General features: G+C 40.4%; 1 protein-coding gene across 5 annotated transcripts; it reads left to right on the top strand.

Annotated features, from left to right (window-relative positions):
* Positions 1–7,671: 7,671 nt before the first annotated feature.
* Positions 7,672–22,956, top strand: oprd1a (opioid receptor, delta 1a). Of its 5 annotated transcripts, none has more exons than XM_020614945.1 (4): positions 7,672–7,745; positions 8,552–8,885; positions 17,068–17,423; positions 17,852–22,956. In XM_020614945.1, the coding sequence occupies exons 2-4, from the start codon at positions 8,635–8,637 to the stop codon at positions 18,379–18,381; spliced, it is 1,137 nt and encodes a 378-aa protein (XP_020470601.1). In that variant the 5' UTR covers positions 7,672–7,745; positions 8,552–8,634; the 3' UTR covers positions 18,382–22,956. The 5 variants fall into 5 exon arrangements, with proteins under 5 accessions (XP_020470601.1, XP_020470602.1, XP_020470600.1 ...); XM_020614946.1 differs by lacking the exon at positions 7,672–7,745 and adding an exon at positions 8,051–8,109; XM_020614944.1 differs by lacking the exon at positions 7,672–7,745 and having other exon boundaries at positions 8,183–8,885.
* The last annotated feature ends 833 nt before the right edge of the window (positions 22,957–23,789 follow it).

Raw genomic sequence — 23,789 nt, forward strand, 5'->3', positions numbered from 1 at the left:
CCCCTGTGTTCGAGCCGATCTAACAACCCCAGGATACCATGGGTGTAACTGGTCAGAGGGGCATGCATAACTACAGTATATTAATAAATAAAAATGAAAGCATGTGAATACTGTTCCTGCTTTTTTATATTTATATCAATCAAGTTCAACAATAAAAAAACAATGTGAAATTGGTCCCATGCTTTGTGTAATATCATTTTTATGTTATTACCCTTATACTTTACAATAGACACTTATTACTAAAAGACAGCCATGCTGCCATGATGTTCAATAATAGCATATCTTAATTTGCAATTTTTCTTTAACTGAAATCTTTTGAGTAGCACCTGCAGTCTTCATTCAGACTTCAGATGCCACCACCACCTGTCAGGGGCTTGAGCAGTGGTTTGTGCTGTCAGGATTCTGTCCTACCGCTTCCTGTTTTAGGCTCTTATTTTGTCGCCATTTCCTGTTCCAGGTTTATCTGTTATGGTTTCTTTGCAGTAATCAGTGCTTATTGCCTGCACCTGTTTTCACCCCAATATAAGCAGCCTTCTCCCATCAGTAACCTGCCAGATTGTTCTTGTTTTCGTGCAGACTTTCCAGCATTATCCTTGCTTTAGTGATTCATGTTATTGACCCCGGATTGTTTCCTGACTACCAATTTCTGCCTAGCCCTCCTGAGTGTTGAATCTTTCTTCTGTGTACCGACAACTGGACCAGCTTCTTGACTTCCCGTTTTTGGATCCCTTGGCTGTGCTCGTTTGCCGGTATCGACCCTGGACTATTGTTTGACATGGATGTTGGATTCTGGACTATCACTGTGTATTTTCTGAGTGAATACAGTAAAGCAATATTCTTTACCCCATCTCGCCTGGCTTTGTAATTGAGTCCACCGTTAACATTGTGGGTAGCTTTACTGGCTGACCCTGACATGTGCAAATCTTCAGTAGCCAAACTCAGAACAAAGAAAGTCCACAGTAGTTGTTTTTTTGAAAGCATACTGTAATAACTGAAGATAACTCGGATGAGTGTACAAACATTTTTATTATCTCTCTTTATTCATTGAAATCTTGGAAGCTGGGCAGTGAGAAGACTATGAAGTGGGATTAAGCAAGGTGTACACGTGAGGGGCGGCAAAAGCATGATTTTGAAAAGTCAGAGGGATGTGTCCCAATGGAAATTAGACTGCTACCAGGCTTTATAAAGGGTTAAACAGAGTCAGAGGTTTATTGTCTGTGCTGGAACTGTGCCATCCCTCGGCCGAGCTGCCCACCCTGTGCTCTCCAAGCTCTTAATCAACAGATCTAAACAGTAAACACACATCAGCAGTTGCAGAACAACACCTCCGCCTTATTACAGCACAACTCAAAAATGACCATTAATTAATCAGTGTGCAGTACCTGGCAGCGTTACAAGGCAGCAAACAGCAGCACAAGACAGATCATTTTCAATGTGCTCTACTTGACTGAATAGCAAACATGAACTCCATCGTGTTAAAGCTGTAGTTTAAACAGGATTCAAGTGGCAAACAGTGGAAATGTTTTCTTTTTTGAAAAACTAACATAGCATAAATGTAACATACAATGACTTTAAAAATGTGCTCCAAAGCAGTGCAGCTGGCAGAATTCTAAAGGATCTACAGGGAATCATTAAATCTGGCCCTTTTGAACTGTCCTGGCTGACTAAAATGTCTGACATGTGACATCTTGGGAGTTAATTGTATGCGGTTCAACACTTCCCCCACTTTATCTGCCACAGTTAGAGCAGCCGTGCTCAACAGTCTTTGAAAGAGATGTTATGAGGTTCTTTGAGTGGTCTGGGGATAAATGTATGAATGTGTTTTTAAAAGCTTACTTCTAGTGTGTTTTCTGCAAAGACACATACACAGCCTCTTGAGGGAAAGATCGCAATATACTTGCAACTTGGCCTCTTATTCCAATCTAATCAATCACAACTACAGTGTTAGGTATTTTTAGTCAGATAGAAATTGGATAGATACTTTATGTATTAGAAATGTTTAGTGGAGATAGGATGTCTAGTTAGACTGTTAAATGCTGAGTCATGCTTATGAGTTTCTACAGGGTACATCTGGTCAAGGATAACTAGAGAGAAGAGTTGATGACTGTCAGCAGACAGGGTGTTTAATATTATTATTATGACGTGTATAACTGTAGCCTTAGCCATAATATGGTCTTATGTTTAAGTCACGACATGTTACTAGAGGTCGTGAGAATGTTTTTAGTTACACACCACTTAACCAACAGACACAGACACACACACATTGGTTTGCTTCATGTTTTGACTACTGCTATGACCAGCTGCAAAGCTGGTAACAGAGACGTCTCGGTTGACGTTTCTGTGTAGTATGGGGCTAGCCCAACCGAGGGGATATAATGTATAGGCCTGGTGGGTTCAGGGTCTTTCATCTTACATCTGCCTGTGTGCAGTTTGGAGGTGCAAGATACCTGAGTGTGTAATGTTAATTTTACCTGTGATCCTTTGAATAAATCAGCACTGTTTTGAAGTTACTTGGACTGTCTCGTCTCTCAGAGTTAGCAATGGTAAGAAGAGCCATAGTCCTACAACAGGTATCAAATGAAACTTAATTTGAATTGTAAAAATATCAAACAAACATTCTAAGAGTTTCTATGTTTATCAAAAAAGTTTCCATTTTTACTAGTCAGCAACTATTTTCCAAATATGAATAATTTCATGGTTTAGCTCCACTTCCGGGTAGGAGAGGTTTTATTTTGTTGGACTTCCTGTCCTGTGTCACCTCACCTGCCCCAGCTTTACCTCATTACACCATCACCATTCATTGTTTTCACCTGCTACTCATTAGCTCCTGGTCTACAGCCCTATATATACCTCCTCCTTTCCTTCGGTCTCTTGCTGGTCCATTGATGAAGTTTGATGTTGTTAGTGATGTTTATAACACTGAGTCTCCTTGGGTCCTGTGTCTGCTGCTCACCTGTGGTCCTTGTTCCTACCTGCTGTGTGTTCCTGTTCGGCCTGCAACACTGTTACCCACCTGTCTCCTTCACCTTACCTGCGAGTTACTGTCTCCTGCTCCGCTACCCTGTCGTGTGTCCCTGAACTGCCAGAGTCACAGCTAAGTCTAGTCCCCATCTACTCACCTCTATGCTGTCAGCTCCTCCTGCCACCTTCAACTCACCTGGCCCTGGGCTACAACAACTCTTACCAGCACTATTCACCTGTGCACCCCCTCGCCACAGCCTGGCTCTGGTCCTGCCTCTACTCCCTGGCGCAGCCTCAGCTCCACTTTGCCTGTCTCACCCTACCTGCCTCTGCCAACCACCTTCAGTAGGTCTTGGCATGCCTTTCCTTGTTTTGACTTATCTACAATGTTACAATAGTGAATTGCCATAGATGTGACCTAAGGTTCAAAAAACGAGGTGTACTATGTTCTAGCACATCCATGCAGAAGCAACTTGGTTTATACAAGTCTCTTCTTTTCATCAGTGTGTGTATATATACTGTTTACCTTTGTATGGAGGAGAAATTCAAATCAGTGCCGTTACAGTTCATTGTGCTGTCCACTTTCGATAACACCAGCAGCAGGAGATGTGTGTGTTCATGAACTATCCTTTGGATTTTAGGAAGAGGCTCTCTGGTTTTATCGTTCTGAAATATTTGCAGACTATTTGGAGTTGAGGGGTGCCATGATAATCTAGAGGTACTCAAGATTAAACATATTGGCTGGAAATGAACAAAATGATCATGCCTTGGGCTCTGAAATAGTTAACTGTTACTTAGCTAACGTGACCATATAAAGATCAAGTTATAAAAACCTGTTGCAGTTCCAAAGGGTGTGCTTACTTTTTCTTTGCACTGTATAATCCCAATAACAATCCTGTTGTACATACAAGGTTTTTTTTTTTTAAGAAGTTGCATGACTGTGCCTCGGGTTTGCAGGGCACATCTGTCCTCTGCTAAACTACATAATGACCGTTCTTCAGTTGGATGCTTCAGAGTCCTGCCTTATTTGGGCTTGAAGAAAGATTGAATTCCACAAGGGATGTGAACTGCTATCACACCCAGATTGAACAGTTGAGTTTTGTTTTTGCTTCAGTATGCCTGCCTGTCGCCTTCGGCTACAAAGCCTGTGTAACAGGAAGTCTCTGTCCCTCAGGGGCAACAAAGGAACTGTGCAATACTTGAGTGTGGATTCAGTGTGGGGCCACGTTGCTTTTATGTTTTTATTTTATTTGTCTTTTCAGGGACTACCTGGTGTACATATTGATGGAGACATTCATAAGTAGACACTAAACCACACTCCTCTCCTTTCATTCAATCAGCAGGTATTGGAGTAATTGACCTTTTGCTCATCCCTGCTACGTGCTGTCAAATGTTCCTGTCTTTCATGCCACATATCAATTTTTAAACAGTGGGTCCTTAATTTCAGCCAGACAAAAAGCAGACTTCTCTTTTCTGATTAATTTTTCTGGTTTAGATTATAATTTTCACCAGCAGGTTTGGTCAGCTATACCTACCAATTTGACTAAGATAACATTAGTTCCAGTGGACTGAAAACACTATCTCCAGCCAATGTTTTAATCTTCCGACCAGACTCATTTTCAGACAGGAATTCCATTAAAAGGTATTAAATATGCAATTCAAGGCTATGCAAAAGTTTAAAACTTCTAATGCAGGGGTCTCAAAGCAACTTGGACAAAATGAAAACAGAAGAGAGCTACTCATGTCTTGTATTAGTTGCATTACATTGTAACTGAACACCTTGTGTTCGCCTAACTGGGCAGTTTTAATAAGTAGGCAACAGACAAGTTAAGGAGATGGAGTCCAGGAGCAAGTTATCATTGCTTCTCTCTCTGTTCGTATACCCAACCAGAGCATCATGTTGCCAGCAACACTCCAGCCTACGGTAACCCAAAATGGACATACCACCTCGAGAACAGAAACATGATAAAACAGTATGTTGCAGTATTGAAACACTCAAACTGATCTCCACACCAGTCAGCTGAATACGCCAACTTTAACAGTTATAAAATATTAATTCTGTATCAAAAACATTTTGAATTCACATCAGTCATCGTATCAGTGTCAAGATTCGGTGCATTTTAGTATCAGGGGAGTTGGTTATTGTAGCCTTGGCTACTATCAACATGATGAATAATGGAAATAGGTAAGGTTGTTTTAAATCTCCTAGTGCCCGACTGCCACAATTTCTATCAAAATTGTATGCATGTGTGTTGCTCTTAACCTCTGAGGTGAAATGCCCCAGACAGGTCCCAGTAACATAATTAAAAACAGAAAACAAAGTCCTGCAGCCCCTGAGCTGACAGTATTGGAATAAACACATCCTGCTACCAAGAGTGGTTTGAAAGAACTAATGCAAGTCTACCTGTCATTGCTACATAAGCTAACCACATCCTGCTCTTCTCCTTATGTGCACTCACTGGCCATTTTATTAGGTACAATTGTCTGCACTTCAGTACAACACTTCTGCCTTATCATTGTTTACAAAGCTCAAAATGTTTGTTTTTGATGAAATTGTCATAAATGTATAAATTCAATTCTGTTTCTTATTGAGGTCATAGTTAAAGGTGATGGTGTATTGGACTATGTTATAGAGGTGTCTATATTTCTGTCCTCCCCTCCTCCCCGGGTACATGAGGGTCAGAATATTACCTAGTTAGCAGGTTAGTGTCAGCATGAAGAAAAAGTGCATTGATGGAACAAGTGTACTGCACCTAGAGCAAATGTAACTCCCTCTTCAAATAGTTTGGTTTTTCATTCAAAAAGAATGTACAGTCTGTTTTTGTCAGTCTGCGTGTGCACGTATGCACGTGTGTGTACAGAGTGCACAATATGTTGGGAATGCATAGTAGGCTATGTGTAGTCTGCCTGAAATTATGCTTTGCATTTTTCTTATTTATACATTGTACATTATACATCTGAAATGTAAACAAATATTGGCTGAACAGGGCCCATGTTGCAGGCCACAGTGTAACTCATTGAATAAATCGCTACATGCTTCCTGTTTCTGGTAAATGTTTACTTCAGTTCCATGGACAACCAAATATCTACAATGCTGAAGCATCTGAGAACCAGAGTGTTGAAATATTTTTGGTTCTACTCTGGCGATGGTAACATTTCCAGCAAAGAAACAACAGTTTAGAAACTTGGCAAAAAGCAACTGCCTTCCAGTATAGTGGCTGGGAATCTGAGGACTCACAGCTGCAAATGGCAGCCGAGATTTTAGCGCTACAGCTAAGTGACAGCCCTATTCCAAATAACAGGATGTGGATGTGCTATATGTATGCTTCTTGGCCATGAAAGTGACCCTCAGTTATTACTGTAGGCCTCTCTAGTAAACAAGCTAGTGAGACATGTTAAAATCTGCAGCTTACATTAGAATAGTTGACACACACAGCTTACTCCATTCTTCCACTTTGGCTCTTGTTGTTTTGATTCCAGAAAGGCTACAATATAAGGCTGTGCACACTGCTGCAGCGTGTGGAGAAATCCAAAGCATGATAGGCCAGCTGAGTGATCTAATAAACAGCAAACTGAGATTTAAGTGCCTTGCTTAAGGGTTCATCAACAAGTCACATGCTCATAGGGTAAATAGTTTATCCTTCCTCCAATTTTCAGTTTTTATAAGTCAGCTTTTCCCATCTAGCCTGGGGATTTCAGTTAGTGATCACTCGGTCATCACAGAGTGGGCATAAGAATTCTGACTGCCTGTCCTGCAGTGTCAATACTGTTTGTCTGAGACGTCTATTAGCGGCAATGAAGAACAGAGGTGATATCTCTGGGAAGACGGTGCTCTGGGAGTTGCATGGAGTGTAAAGCAAATGAAAAGTACAGTACAGGGAGCAAAACTGAACTAATTAATTGCAGAAAAGACTTACTGGAAAAACAACTGGTTCAATTACCTTGTGATAGTAGAACAGGGTTAAGTGATGTTACACTCAGGCTCACTCCAGAATTGTTCTGGAAAGGCAGTGAAGGTGATCAGCTTATGCAGATGCTGTAGTTACATGAGATGTAGGATGCAAGGACTAGGACCAAAGGGAGGGGTTAAATTGGGGACAGATGGGTTCAAATGGGTGATCAGTCTGAAGTGTTGAATTCCAGTCTTTCATTTCCCATGGGGCTCATCAGAGCCAACAGGTAAATGTTGATGAGCAAGTGGAAAGTGTCCAGAATCAATCAACATTTGTCCTCTCAGGAGGCCTCACTGCAATTACTGTTTGGCTGAAGCTCTAAATCGTTTTGATGATCAATCCTCCAGTTAGACAGTGTAGAGGAGATGTGATGTGTTAAAGCACTGAGTGTAAGGACACATAGGTAGCTAATGCACAGACTGGACCAGGAAGGCTCATTTAATCTTTTCATTTTAATAAGTGACTTGATAATATGAAATGGGGTGTATTTCAGATTATTGACCACTTTCATTGGCAGCCTGATACCGTGGCTCCACCTCAGGTCACTAGGCTACTGCACACAATATGGTTCCCGGATGTGTCACAAAGGCCAGACTGAAGCCCCCTGATTTCACATTGTTTTGGCTTTACTTTTACTTGGTGGCAGGAAGTGGTGATGCATTTTTATGTACAGTCTGGTTTCAGATTATTGCTAGCTATCAGGCCTGCAGCATTAATTTTACTGGTTCTCTTTCTGCTCTCATAACATCATTTTAGGCCACAGCGGGCAGATGTTTGTAGCTACAAAACTCCAAAACCCCACTGCAGCTACACAGCCTGACCAAACAGCAGGTAGGCAGACACGCAGTCTAGATGGTAAACATAGTGGAGCACTGTCAGTGATGGATTCACACATTTCAGCTGCATCAAAGTGGCAAAAAGGTTAAATTAACATGGACTATTCCTCTGACCATATACATTTCCCTGAAAACAGGGCAAATTCCATCTGCTGCTGGTGAATATCACGTGATATAACAAAGCTACTGGACATGCTGCAGTTTGTCTTCTCAGATGTAATGGGGTACTTGTTTAGTCTTGTGTAAGGATAGGCTTGTGAATCTTTTCTCCGTCGCGCACATCCCTAAATTACTTCAACAGGATCTTTATTGATTTTGGACTTGTTTGCTGGAAGCTGGGTCGATTATTTGCGCAGCTTGTAAGTAGACACGCCTTTAACTGTAGGATATGTACAGTAGATGGTTCTTGTTTGTATCAGTTACCATGAAATACTCATCTCTGGTGGTTTCACTGCTTATCCTGAACACCAAACTATTAACCAAATATTACAGGTAAGAGTGATTGGCATTCTTGGCGCGCCCATTCCCCGTTGACGTCTATGACCGTTTACATGCGCAGCCTTGACGTAGAGCTATAAGAAGGCGCCCGGGCTGTGAGGTGAGGGTCATGGAGCGTATAAGAGGCGCACACATGCACACAGCGTTTGGCTGCTGAGGTGCCACTTTCTCCTCCTCCATCTGGATAGAAAACAGAGAAACATCCTCAGCTCTTTCAGACAGACTTTCTGCTTCTCCACATTTTTGGAAATTCTTCCACTCTTTTCCTTCCCTTTCTGCCTCAGATGCGTTTTTCCGTTCCAGATCATTAAGCTCCCGTGCATAATTGTGAGAGCAAGTTTTCAGCACCACGGTCAGAGGGGACAGCTGCGGAGCTGCAGCGGAGCATGGAGCCTTACACAGTCCCGGGAGCTCGCCTGTCCCTGTCCGACCTTTACTCCGTCATCCCCTTCAATGTCACCTTCCCGGACGAGGAGAGCGGTTTGATGGGGGACCGGCTGCAGAACCACACCGAGCAGCAGGGTCCGGTGAGGAGCGCCGGAGGTATGATCATAGCCATATCCATCACGGCTCTGTACTCCGTAATTTGCATGGTAGGACTTCTGGGCAACATCCTCGTCATGTACGGGGTGATCAGGTAAACACTGTCACTTTTCTGCTGTTCCAGTCATTTTACTGACTATGTCACTTCCTTTAAAAGTCTAATGAGGCTTGATAAGAGCAACAGAGCCCAAATGGAACCTGAAATACACCCCCATGATCTTATGAGAGCTTACTACCACATAGTGATGACCCCACATTTTAAACATTGTGTGTATATTTTGATACACAATCTAAATAGTGTTAGTTTGCTTTTTTAATTGCACCCTTTCTTAAAAGGACACCCTCCAAACAGCTGTTTCATTCTGAGAGGTTTTTTTTCCCATACAAAGGTGGGATTTATTTATTACCCTTAACATGGAAGTTTATAGTTTTGTGCAGAAATTTGTAAGAATGAATAAAAAGATCCCAAATAGATCTATTTTAGTACATACTGTATGTTCTCATTATTCTAAGTGTCCCAGCTCTAATTGTACCGCCTGTATTTTATAAACCTCTGTCTTCTTGTAGACACATTCGTTTCTTTGTGGGTGTGAGAAAGAGCCTCCATGCACTCGTGGCTGCATGTGTGCAAAATCTACATCTATCCCAATCAAGTGATCTAAGGAGACTTGATAGTGTCCTTTCACTATTCCTGCACCAAACAAGTTTGCGCCACAAAGAGCCAGGGGCCAGTTGAACCTCTGGTCTCAGATGTTGTTTCTCAGTTCAGAGTGACTCAGCTGCGCCTCAGGCAGAGAGGGCTGCTCAAAATGAGTCTCCATTAGCTCCCACAGATATGTGACAATCAGCTGTGCACTCCTATTCACTGGGTTAGATGGGATTCTAAGGGCTCCCATAGAACATCCTGCAGTCAGGATCTTTCTATTTGATTTGTAAATGAAAGTGTGTGCAATGTGTTTAATTTCATATTGGACTATAAACAGGAACGAAGGAGATGATAAACCCTTTTTTTTTTTTTTTACAATTCTGTCTTTTGCTTTAAAACTTATTAGTGTTTTTAAACTTTAAAAGTGTGGTCGATCGGGGTTAAAGAGTTGCTTTTTTCAAGGGTAAATTGATTTTGTCCATTAGTGGTTGTTTACAGTATAAATGCCCGTCTGAGGTCACAGTTTGCCTTTCCCCTTCAGCACTAAAAGCATTGCGATAAAGCCTACACCCGCCTTGCCACTGTCATTTCCCAAGAAGTCTCCCAGCCCTAACCTGTGTATTTTTCAGGAATAAAATTGCTAATATAGTTTCCATCTGCTCTGCTTGACCTTACCATTAATTACCAACTAATCTCAGACATTCTCTACACATGTTCCACCATATCACCTGAAGCATGAATTAGTCCCAGCTGGACCAGCAAATTAAACAAGTAGGTAGAGTTAATTTGATATGGCCTAATTTAAGCAGAGAAAGACACCGCAATTAAATGGAAATGAAGAATCAAGGTCAGTTGTTGTTTTTGACATGACAGGTTAAGATGTATGCAATAAGATACAGTCCAAAGTATTGCTATTATGTTAATGCAGTGAGAAAAGTACAGGCAAGGAAAAGAAAGGAGCTCAATATAAGAAATGCCACTAGCAAGTCATTTTCTGCTAGTGGCAGGTTTTAGATATTGAACCCCAAAAATGTTATAACTTATTTACAACTCTGCACATTATCTCCATTCAGGACCTAGAGTAAAAACAATAGCAAAACAAGGCACATATGGCAAAACAAAGAGGGAGAGAGAGAGGTGAGGCGAAAGCAGAGTAGATGGATGAGAGCTGGGAAAAGGCAGTAAACCAAATACTGTGCAGTGATCCACCTTGTGTCTGTGTGTGTGAAGAAGTCACCAGTGTTGCCAGACTAGAGATGGAGGCAGACGGAAGTCAAGCACATTAACCATCCCAGTCAGAATGTATTGTCTCCTGTGAAACATCAGTTAACTCTGAAGGCAGCTTAAAGAAGACACAGATGTATGTAGCTACACACAGTGAGCATTTATCTTTGTAGAAATCATAAAAGTTTCTATGACACTCAGTGTGGATTCCTCTGTAGCCTGACCTTTGAAAGATTTATGCCCATTATTTTATTTATACATTTATTTGATTGTATTCATGTTTTAAAATATTTTATTCCTCCTTAAATGTGCTGTCATTGTGTAAACTTTTGGTTTTCAAACAAAGTTTGATTGTTTTTTTTTTTTCCAATCACATCTTGCAGTCTTCTTTAGGGGAGGGACATGTATCACGTAAAACAAACTGGGAGAACTCCTTATAGGTCTCTTACTAGGTTCTTCAGCTATGTACAGTATGTAACCTCTTTGGCTGAAGTGTAGAACTGATCTGACTTTGTCTATTATAATCTCAGCCTGAAAGCAGGAACTACAGCATCTGTGCTGGTTTCACACCGTTAATCTGTGCCTGCTGTGTGAGATGCTGGCCGACTGCCTCATCCTTGGTGGTCTACCAGCAGGTTCTAAAAATGGGGGTAGGTAGATTGCAGGGTAAGAGCCTCGCTGAGAGCCACTGTTAATCTCCATTAGGGCCAATGCATATGCTCAGTGAAAGAAAAACTGTTTAGAGCACCTTCAGTGATGTAGTTGACTCGTGTACTACTCCATAATGAACAATATATAACAGAGGTCTCTAACCTGTTTGTCCTCAGAGAGCAACTTTGACAAAATGAAAGCAGCTGAGAGCTATGCTACACTTTGGCTGAGCTCTTAAAGTGTGGCAGTCAGGTGCTAAGGCTTTTCAAGTAGCCTATCTTAACCGACTCTGTTGTTGATCAGCAGATTAAACTACAACAATTGATTTCCTGTTGTTTTTACAACACCTGAATGCACAAAATCATGCCTTTTGGGATCAAATCTGAACACAGAGCCATGCCGCACATTTTAGATGCAGTGTTAGTTACTTTGTCTGGATGTCAATACCTCAGATGTCCCCTGCACATAAAAATCCATAAACGCATCATAGAAAGAGGACACTTATAACTTCAGCATTAATATGTTTTCTTCAGTGTCAAATTTATTCATGTCTATTATATGGACACTGTAAACAGGAACTGGTCGTAACAAACTTGGCACACTTTAATTTGCAGAAATGTAAATATCAGCTGAAAAACAGGGCTCATGTTGCCTCACCGACTTGGTGGCAACAAGCCTCCTGTCTCTGGTGAAAGTTTAGTTTACATCTATATATAGGTAAAGATTTGTTCATGTTTAACAAAACAGTATTCAAAAGAGACAGCAGCAAAATGCATTTGATTGACAGGTGTTGGGTAATATTGTGTGTTGGTGGAGGGCAGGATATCTGTGTGTTTGCTTAAATTGCAAATAGGGCAGGTTCACTAAGTAAGGTTGTGTTGTTTAATGTTTGTAACATACAGCCATGGTTTGTACATACTGCCTGTATTCTCTGAACCTTTAGGTGGATAATGTAGTTCACATGTTTGGCAGGTGTGAATAAACCTAGAAGTAGAGACAACATAAACCACAGTGGCCTACTGAGGGAACACTGTGACAAACTGAAGGAACGAATGTTCAAATCAGTCACTAAACAAACACTTAGTTCCCAGTTTATCAAGTCCTGCAGCTAAGATTAATGCAATCCAATTCAAAAGCCCTGCAATAAATGGCATGAGGGCTGTAACCTTTTTTTGTTCAAACAGTTTAAGACAGTGTGTTGTTTGTGGTGCTCTTAAATTGCATTGTGTAATACTGAGAGTTTTGGCTGTTTTATTTATAGTAATGAGGTTTGGGCTTCCTGTCATATTTTTTAATATTTACCTAGTGTGCTTTGGTGACTGCAAGGAAATGAAGGCAAGGAAGCCATCAAATCATGTGTTGAGTTCAGTCCCCCCCCCCCAAACATACTGTGACATATTGCTTGTCCAAACCTCTGAAAAGGAAGATGGAAATGTAAAAGCTTTTCCATTTCCATGTGCCAGGATTTGACTTCTACCGGTTGACCATACCACAGTGTACAAACTGAACCTACAGTGAAAGGCTGCAGAGTTAGAATATATTAACCCTCTTTCTACCATTACATTTCCAATCTCCACATGCTCATAATATATGACTGGATGGTAGATCACTGAGGTCCACTCACCCAGACACTCGCTTACTCAAGGGAGGGAAGAAGTGGTAGTGAGATACACTGTGTGAGCCCATCATCTTAAATTGAGGAGAGGACTGTCATTTAATTATGGTTCAATTATAAAAGTGACTCTAAGATAAGTAGAGTCCTCTCCCCTTGTCAAAAGGGAGGCTTTAGGTGCTGATTCAAAGGCTTCAAACACTGAGATGTAAAGCTAAGCTTGTGTTTGCTGTCTGATGTGATATTGATAGTTTTATTTTTGTCTCGTAAGATGGCTGTGATCCAAAACCCCAACAGGTTCCTTTCCTATATCTGATTCCATTTTATGTCTACACCTATCTCTTATCTAAGAAGGAGGTGGTTTTCATCTTGCATTCATATTGTTCTTGATTTACAGACAGCCCTCACAAAACCTTCAAAACCTCCCTGCTCTCCTTTGCTGTAAGTGAATCCTAATACAGGCTTTGGAGTAGGGTGGCCAAATATACAATGGAATTTTGAGAGCAGACCTTCTGCTGCTAACTTCAGTGTCCTGGTGCCTAGGTTGAAAAATGATCTAATATAAGTCTGGCACCATTTTAACCACTGGGACATTAAAGAACATGGTCTGCACCAGACATGGACACGCACTCCTCTGAGACACAACAGTCCTGAACATACTGTGCACTACATTGATATCACTGTACTTCCTGAGGATTTCATTACCGCTCATGTCTAGAGTGAATAAACATCCATAAATCCACTTTGAAATCATAGAAAAGCAGTTCAGAAATTGCCAGAAAATCATCACATTTTTACATTTTCTTCAGTATCAAAGGAATGCAGCAATACTTTTTCTATATCCATGGGTCCACTGCAAACAGGATGGCAAACATTTTATTGTGCCACTTTGCTTTGTTTGTTATAAACAAATTAAATTTTTAATAGCAGTACCTACCTGTAGCTGACAACTGTTCCTCTTACTTCTTCTGTCATCATATTGGTTCCCAAATAGTACATTGGTGCAAGCATGTTTCTGTCATCAGATTAGGAAGGCTTGTTGACTTTTCCTTGAGCTGCACAGAACAGAGACAGCTGACAGTGATGATAAGAGACTAATGCTGCAGCTGGCACTGAATAATGGATCCACTAATGAAAATCTTCCTGTCCTGTGTTGGCTTACCTGCCCCAGCTTTACCCTGGTTTACAATCACCCTTCATGGTTTCCACCTGCTGCTCGTTATCCTCTGGTTACCTGTCTATATATCCTCCTTCCTTCCCTCAGTTTGGTTGCTGGTTCATTTTGTTTCTGCACCTTGTTGCCCCTGTCCTCTGCTTGCTATCTCCGTTCGCCATGCCCTGCTTGTTCATGTACTCTTGTAAGTTTGACGCTGTCTCCTGTTCGTTCCTTTGTGTTTGTGATCCTGGCCTGTTAGTTCTTTTCGTTAGTTTCTCCAGTCTTGCTTTAGTTTCTTACCCTGCTCTCTGACCTACTGTTTAGTTTAGCATTTTGGAAGTCTTTTTGTCCCTATCAGGATGAGCCTATAAGTTTTTCCCCATTAGTCTTGTTCTCTGTCATTTAATAAAGCCCTACCTGAACCTTCCCTTGCCTCGTGTGTCAGCACATTGGGTCCTACTTAACCGTAACAGTTTTTCCTAATAGTCTATATCAGTGGACCAAATCCTAGTCTAGATACCAACCTTGTCTATGAACTCAGTATTGTGCAAACTGTTAGACAACTGGAAAGACAAGACAAGAGGATTCATGTGCACAAGCATGGCATGAAGGACTAAGTCAGTTTTACTTTAAGAGAATATGTCACAGATCTATGAGGTCACTACTGAAATTGGAACAGTGAAGTTTTTTTTGCCAGTTCTTACATTTTAAATGATGCACTGGAAACCAACAGACTATCTGTATTATCTGCTAGCATTCAAGGAAGCTACTCTGCACTCTAGCAGATTTGCAGTCCAACACATAAACAAGTAAAGAACATTTCTCACAGTATTCGTTATCGTGACTGACTGGAAACCACATTACAGGCTTTTTGCCATGATACTTAAAGGTTTTTACTTAAAGTAGCTTAAGTTACAGTTTGGAGTTGGTGTGAATTTGCGTCTCTTAACCACAGTTGAATTTGAGGGAAATTTCTTTGCTCCCCTAAGTGACTAAACGGTTGAGGCCATTTCTTTTTATGATTTGAAATGGCAGACCCGTACAATTTGTATTTCCAACCATCCATTTTTAATTTAAAAACCTGAGTAGAAACCCTGGAAATCTGATAAAGTGAAAATATCGCAGAATGTTTTTACATTCAGCTGAGGTGAACGTGACAAAGTGGAACTGAAACAGATCTAGTGAAGAAATGATGTCCTACATGAAGCATGTGACTTAAACATCTCTCAGGTTTCCACCATCACATCTATGTGGGAAGATGAGACTATCCTTCCTCAAATTAAGACACAAATCAAGCAGAAATATGAGTTCCATCATGTCATTGTTTTAAGTTTGGATGGTACTCCATTAATTTCACTGACATTGCACCCTCTTCTGATAACTTAACTGCATCAAACTGGAGAATTATCTCAGTGATACCTAGTTCCTATCATCACAAAAGTGGCTGAATAATTAGCATTTTCTTGATAAGAGGCTGTGACAGCAAGGCTAAGCAGACAGAAGAGGGCTAACAGGGACATGAGGAACAAGTGTGGATTCACTCTGAAGACTGTCAGAAACAGAACAAGTGTGTTTGTCTGGTCTAAATGGCTTTATTGGGCTAAATACTGTAATGAAGTAGCACCCAAATCTCTTGGCTTGAAAAATCCAAATATACACAAAGAGTTTTTCACAACAGAGGCTCATCTCTATGTAAAATAACACCGATTGGCTGGCCATCAGAGATGCAGATAAATGGATTTACACATCTATTTTCTATTTCACGATCAATAGAAAGTAGCTTTTTCTATTGATTACTTCTTATTGTAGTCACTAGTAATTTACTTTTATGACTGCCCAAGTTGGAGCAGATATTTGAAGTTTACAACATGGTACTAATTTAATACACACCATTTGTTGTGAACAAGTAGCAAGCCTTTAATCAGTTTAATTACTTCCACTGACTCAATGGAGTCTTTGTATGAGCTTGTGTGGGGGGGTTTGTCTACAAGTGAAGCTCCTTGTTGCAAAAATGCAGCCCCCCTCCCATCAGCATGCTATTATCCATACAGCCTTTGTGATAAATGACCAGAGGTAAAATCAATACACATCTCCATTTAGACAGCAGGTTTCAGTGGAATCTAATGGAACAAAGCAGTAAAGATTGAACCGCTAATATGAATGTTATTTTCCCATTAAAATGCCAGCTACACAAGATGTCATGTAATCTAATGCCACTGGTTCCGTATCTCTCAAAAATAGAACAGAAGAAAGGTATGTTTAATTAAATATGTTAGCCTAATATATTTATACAACACTGAAACACTTATAATACAGTATATTTTAATGAAATTTGGAACTTTGTTTGGTCCCTTGTTTGTCCTTTGTGCCTTTAGTATATTAGATTGTATTTGAGTAGAATAGAAAACTAAATCCACTGAGATTTATATGCAGTATAAATACATTTTGCAAGGTTTCTGATGAGATGTTTGTGTAAAAATAAGCGATATCTCCAAGAGGATAATTTCTGACCGAGTAAGCCAAATAAACCAACCAAATAAAACAAATCCAGTGCTGTTGAACATTATTTTTTCCCATATGAAAGAAAAAAATTCATCTCACACTCACAAAAGAAAAATGCACAGCCCCATGTTAAAAGCAGGCTCCAGCCCATACTATGTATGAACCTCCATTCAATAGCAGTGGTGTGTTCTTTTCATAACCCTCTGGTGCTTTCCCTGCAAGTAGGCTGCTTGATCAGAAGTCAACAAACCACTGTAACCCTTTTCTAATCAGTCATTAAAAAAAAAAAAAAGATTTAAGCTGTGAAGAATGAGAATTTCACAGCTCTACGCTTCACATCTGTAGCTTGAGGGAATTAAGCCTACTGTAAGCAATAAATGCTGAACAATGAATATCACACACAAATCTCCCTATCCCATAACAAAGACTCATTACCACTGCTGCTTATTGCAAACACCTTTTCTCTGCTCTGTGATTACAACCAGATACACTAAGATGAAGACGGCCACAAACATCTACATCTTCAACTTGGCTCTTGCCGACGCCTTAGCCACCAGCACACTGCCCTTCCAGAGTGCCAAATACCTTATGAACACCTGGCCGTTTGGGGAGGTCTTGTGCAAGCTCATTATCGCCATTGACTATTACAACATGTTCACAAGCATCTTCACGCTCACCATGATGAGCGTGGACCGCTACATCGCCGTGTGCCATCCGGTCAGGGCGTTGGAGTTTCGTACGCCGGCCAAGGCTAAGGTTATCAACGTGCTCATCTGGGTGCTGTCTTCAGCGATTGGTGTGCCCATTATGATCATGGCTGTGACCAAAGAGGCAGATAATGGTGAGACTGTTTGTTCTACCACGTTTTTATCTTTCACTTTTATTTAAAGTCTCAGCGTTTAGTGTTAACTGTGACTTCAGTTTGTGTGGCCCACACCAACTGAATTTTCACCACAGTGCTGGAGAACAGACACAGTTCACAGTTGAAAAGCCCTTCATTATACTTTGATCAGAACAGTTTGCCTTTATTTGTCCAATTTGTTTGATCCTGAGAGCTTACATAGCAGACAAAGGAAAAGCAAGAATAAGGATGATTCACACCTATGACCCCAAACAATCTGTAGATTTTCAGACTGATTGGAAACCACTGAACTCCCCTTCAAAACCAAGGACAATATTTTATTTCTTATCACTGGTTCAAGGCAGTTTTTTGGACCTGTTACCCTACAATAACTGTTTTTGTCTAATCCTACCTGACCCTTTTCCCAGGTAAAATCATGTGCATGCTGAAGTTCCCTGACCCTGACTGGTACTGGGACACAGTGACTAAGATTTGCGTCTTCATCTTTGCCTTTGTGGTTCCCGTGATGGTCATCACCATCTGCTATGGCCTGATGATCCTGCGTCTGAGGAGTGTTCGTCTGCTCTCTGGCTCCAAAGAGAAAGACCGCAACATGCGCCGCATAACCCGCATGGTACTGGTGGTGGTAGCTGCCTTCATCATCTGCTGGACCCCCATCCACATCTTCATCATCGTGAAGACCATGGTAGAAACTGACAACAAGAACCCCTTGGTGATCGCCAGCTGGCATGTGTGCATTGCCTTGGGCTACACCAACAGCAGCCTCAACCCTGTACTCTATGCATTTTTGGATGAAAATTTTAAGCGATGCTTCAGGGATTTCTGCCTCCCCTCTAAGACTCGCGTGGAACGGAGCAGTCTGACCAGAGGTCGCAACACCACCAGGGAGCCCGTGTCCGTCTGCGCTCCAACAGAAGCAGGGAAGAATCCGACATGACTAGGCATGGACTGGGTCCCACACAGCTCTCGCTCGAGGAGGATCCAGCAAGATCTGCAATCGGAGGTTACACAGATCTCCACAACAGAGTTTTAAGAGATCTTTACATGAAAAGTTAGTCTCAAAGAAAAGTCATGTGTTCTCTCCAATTTGACTGGTGTACTGGACATCCAAAGGAACACTTAAAGATAATGAAAAGGCTTCACTCCAATCTTACTTTTCAATTAAAGTTGTGATTATAATGTGAAATGTTTTATCACACAGCAAAAGAAGCCTTACAAAGACAGTGACAGTAAATTTGGTGAATGTGTCCAGAACCAAATGGTAAAACACGATTGCAAAACAGAAAATCCCCAGCTCATAATTTGCCTTCCCAAAAAACCAAAGTACAAGAGTGCAGGACTTTTAGTGATGCAACAAGGACAAAGAAACACATGAAGGTTTTTGTACTGTCAAGCAAAGGATGCATTGCTCATACATGAGAGAGTGCTGTAATAGAGCAAGCTGACTCTGCCAGGGTGAAGAATGTGTAACAGAGGATAAAAGGGTGAAACACTGATCTTTGTCATTTCTTCTAAGAAGAAGAAATGACAAAGGTCTGTACATGCTGTATGTATGCCTGTACATCCATCCATTTTAGTGACAAACAAGTATTTTGAAGGGGAAAAATCAAATCAGAGAGAAAACTTTTTCATTTGTATTTAAAATATCAATCCAAAATGAGCCTTACAGAGCACCATGCTTGCTGACAGCTGGATGATGAGTTACAGCACAGTTTGTTACACAACAAGGTCAGCCACTTTCTACAAGGATGGTGGTATTCAGTCAGCCTTTTCCAAGCAAAAAGAGACACTTGTCCCATAGTTGTTTTGTTAGTTTGTTTTTTGTTTTAAACTTGGACACAGTTGAGTGAAGAAGAAGAATTTGAAGACCATGGATTTGTAAAAGGACATCAAACGACATGAAAAACATACTCAAGCCCGGTTTGTGGGATTTTGGGCTCATTTGGAATCACTTGGGTTTCAGTGGGCTTCTTTTCTGCTCACCTACACTATAACCTTCATGGGAGATGTCAAGCTTGCACAGAGCCCCTGGGCAGAATCATCACAGAATGATAAACCTACCACTGAAGAACACTGTTGGCAGCCACAACCCTTCTCTCACGTTATGGTGATATTGTGTAAAACTAATATAGTGCATAACCAAGGAACATGCTTCAGTTTGGACTGAGAATAGCTCGATCACATTGTAGACAGAGACACCTGTTCTCATGTCCTAAACAAACTGCTTCAAGGAGATAGATGACAGGCGCTATGGAGCTATCACATCAAATCCTAATCACAGTTTAGACAGCAGGTTTCAGTATCACAGTTAAGACAAAATGATTTGCACTACCCAGAGCAGTAAATTATTCTCATTTATTCTGACACCATAAATATTTGGACACATCAATCAGTGGGTGCTGTGGAGTTAATGACCATTTTAAGTTTACAGGCCAGATGAGCTATGTCAGCTGTTATAATGCAGAGTTGATTGGAATTGCTCTGAAATATCTGACGGCTAAATGTGTTTTGACATATAATTGTCTGAATGTGCCAAAGTTTTGATTAATGTTCAGATGGAAAGTCAGCATTTTCAGAAGTGTTGCCCAGACGACACACTTCCAAACTGAATATAAATCAAAGAAGATGAATAATAAATTAGGAAAAGTTAATAAATGTGAATTTGTAGATATTACAAAGCTTTTGCATCTTAACAAATTTGGCTTCAGCTACAGTTAAAACAACTATAAGATGTACATGTGATTTTGTATGCTTTCTGTACATTTCAATATTTCATCACAATGCTTTTGTTCATGTAACTAAAAAAAAAAACTGGAGTAAAGACAACATTCACAGTTTGGAAAGAGATTTCTCCTCTTTTTACAGAGTCAGAAATTTGCTTGTGGAGTGACTGTAAAGCAAAGCACAGAGATTTTTACAATGTGATATATTCCCTCATATTTTCTTACAATAGCAGTGGTTATTTAAAGTGTGCTGTACAGTATATACATACCTGCTCCCTGCTTTAAACACGTGCTGCATCTGTCAGATGTGCAGAGTATCTTGCATTATTGTTTTCCAAGAAAGTACGACAAGGGTGTACAAGTTATATTAAGACAAACTAGCACAAGCTAATTACTTTGAATAAACTGGCAGATAAAAACAACTTTAACAAACCATATGCATCCAGGGTATTATCAAAGTTAATGAGTGGGTGTGGATTTTCATTTAATTGTCATATAGTGATGACTAATTTGAAATGTTTGTTCATGTCATTTTCATTTTATACTTTGTATAAACAAATCTAGCTTCATTGTTGATAATCATTCTTTAAGATTCAAGTTGCTTTAATTGTTGGATGTAGTTAGTTACATACAGTATAACATGTTGTCATTGCAATTGGTGGTCGGGTCCTAAAGGAGCAATCAGTTATATTTTACCACTTTTCACAAAGTGAGAATAATAAGTAGCAGGGGTATCCAAATGTTACCAATCAAATTCAGCACTTGTCATCATGTGTTCCCTTAATGGCTGCAGCAATTTCACCTAGTCAGTCCCGCACCCAAGGCATTTCAACACCAAACCCTGCTCCCTGGAGCACCCATGCCCTCTGACTTTCACTGTCATCAATATGGAAGGGCAAACAATAACCAAATAAGCTGTAACTTCAAATTATTCCCCAAATTAACCCCTAAAACACATTTTCCCTGTGTCATACAGTGAAACAAAATGAGAAAATAAATTCACTGTATTAAGCAAACAGGCAGCACATCATCAAAAACAGTCACTTTAATCTGCATTTTACTGACCTTTTAGTAGTGCGGTCATACCTTACCACAAAATTGTCACAGTCACAACATACTTTATCTCAAACCACAAATTATTTGTTGAAAAACAATACAATTCTTTAGAAAAACCTGAAAGGCCACATCCACTGTAAAACCAGTGAAAACTGGCACATATGATATTCTATAGTCTATATTTACAAGCCTTTGCCAGTACCTAACATTTATTGATGGTAGAACATGAAAACATAGGCTTCCCATCACCCTCCTGATTAACAGGCAGCTACAGCTCACTGACAGGAAGAGTTAAGGCCTTGGTGTGCTCCAAATGAAGTAGGTTGCAAAATGTGTCACAAGGTCACATTCAAAGGCAAAGTCATAGCCCATCATAAACAGGCTTTGCAAATAACAGCACACACATTCAGTCTCTAGTTGAAGGCACTCATGAGATCACACCGAGCTGCTGGTATGAAAAGCGATATACTGAAAAAAGGTGCTTGAGAGAAAGGTTCAAACCCTGCCTGTTGTCATAGCTCCACGCACCTGACCAATCACTACAGAGAATAGGAACCGAGATTGATGGTGGATTCTGTGAACCATGAGTATGTTAAAAGGACTGACAAACAACATCATCCTGGCAACAGAGCAAATATTCTCCAGTGTCCCCGGAGCAACTGGTTCCTGAATTAGCTTAGCCCAGAGGCTCTTCAAAAAAACTTAGAAGTGCAAGTGTAACTGAAACTTGCATTTATGGGTTAATTTGTCTTTATGTAACACAGGCAGTGTTTCCTCTACACATAACAACCCTATGGCTAGACTAGAACACTGACTTCACAGTACAGGTCCCGTATATTACAGGACATACTTGTTCTTTTTTCATTCAATTCCAGTGCCAATGTTTTCAAAGTCTACAATATCTATGAATTGCCATGGAAAGTCTGTGCTTAACACTTGGTTAAAGTTATGGAAACAGCTGGGTTCTGAATAAGGCAAACATTATTTGCCCATCACTGACAGACTACAGACCTGATGGCCTATGTGCCCAGCTGCCACTGTAGGGCCCGCTACTGCCTGCACTGGCACTGAGTGACAGCATTGTACATCAATTGTGTTGAAATGTCCAACATGAATGCAATTCCAAGGAAAGCTGTGCTGAGATCTATCTATCTAGCTATCTAGTTTATGGCAGTTAATCATTAAGTCCTTGTTTGTCATGTACATTTTAACTGTAGCTAATTTATTTATATTACACTATGTGAAACTGTTTATGAGGGGTTTGGCAGCGAGGAGAAAAGGACGAGGGGGCTACTAAGATGATGTAGCAGAGCTAAGGCTGTTGCTCAGGAATGTTTAAAAAAGCTGTGAGTTCCTCCTAATTACAATTAATGCTACTGAAGAGTTGACATTACTGATTGCTCCTTTAATCTTCTTCCTTTGTTCAGCTTTCATATGTTTATTTTTGTACCTCTGTAATTTACCGTGCATTAATATTGTTAACTATGTTTGGCATTTTTCTATTTGACATTCAACTGTTTTGCACTGTAAGCAGAGTACTAAAAGCTAGCGTGAATATTAATGTGTACATTTGTGTAGGATGCTAATTTTTTGTGTAACTGCTGATGAGAGTACAGTGTGTAGGGCAAATATGCTGACACATTACTAGTTCTTTTGCCATGTTAACATATTACTGTTTAGCTTCTTATAGCTCCTGTTGTATAAAACATTTCTAATGCAGCAGCTGTTTCAAACCCGACTCACATTGTTGGTAAAAATAAATAAAAGAAAATGAAGCTGAGAGAAAATTTCAAAGACTTTTTTTTCCTGAAAAGTTCTTGGTTTCTTTTCCTGGTAACAAAAGAAAATGAGATTCAGTATGCTTTTCTTGAAAAGTACTAGACTTAAATGGAATAATCTATATTGCATGACCATGATTCAATTTAAAAGTGGAGAGTGCTTCAGAATAGTCTGTTCTGGCATCAGACTGCAAAGTGCATTTGCACTGGCGTTCAGATAAACACATGGCTGCTCCGAGTCTCAGACTGTATGCTATCCACTGCTATTAGAAAGTTAAACATCCGACTCTGCATCTCCTCTGCAAATTCAGGATCTTGCAGTCGCCATGGAGACCGACAGCAGCACAGCCACAGAGTGCTCCAGTAAAAAAGCTGAAGAGTTTCAATGTAATTATGGAGGTTACCTTTACCAGCAACCTCTTATCAATTACCTTGATTGCGCCATCCACAATAACAGAGATGCCTCCTTGCAGATTAAACAAGAGCTGGCCAATTTAACAGCTGAAGGGAAGGCCCAAACCCTGATTTGATATTCAAGAGTAGTTCAATACATGAATTCTAATTTGGAAGCTAGTGTGCTACCCAGCATCTTGGTGAACAACCTCATCTCTTCAAAAGTACATTTATAGAAGTGTAAGTCAGCCTGATTTCTAATTTTTTTTATAAATCAACTAGAAAATGTTTTAATAAACACATCTGCCAAAATGTGCAGACAGAACATGCATCCTCATGGAGCCATGTTACAGGCTCCATGAGGATGCTGCTGTAACTGTAAGAATGCCATTAGT

The sequence above is a fragment of the Monopterus albus genome, unplaced genomic scaffold (genome assembly GCF_001952655.1).
Source record: "Monopterus albus unplaced genomic scaffold, M_albus_1.0 scaffold154.1, whole genome shotgun sequence".
NCBI classification, from domain to species: domain Eukaryota; kingdom Metazoa; phylum Chordata; class Actinopteri; order Synbranchiformes; family Synbranchidae; genus Monopterus; species Monopterus albus.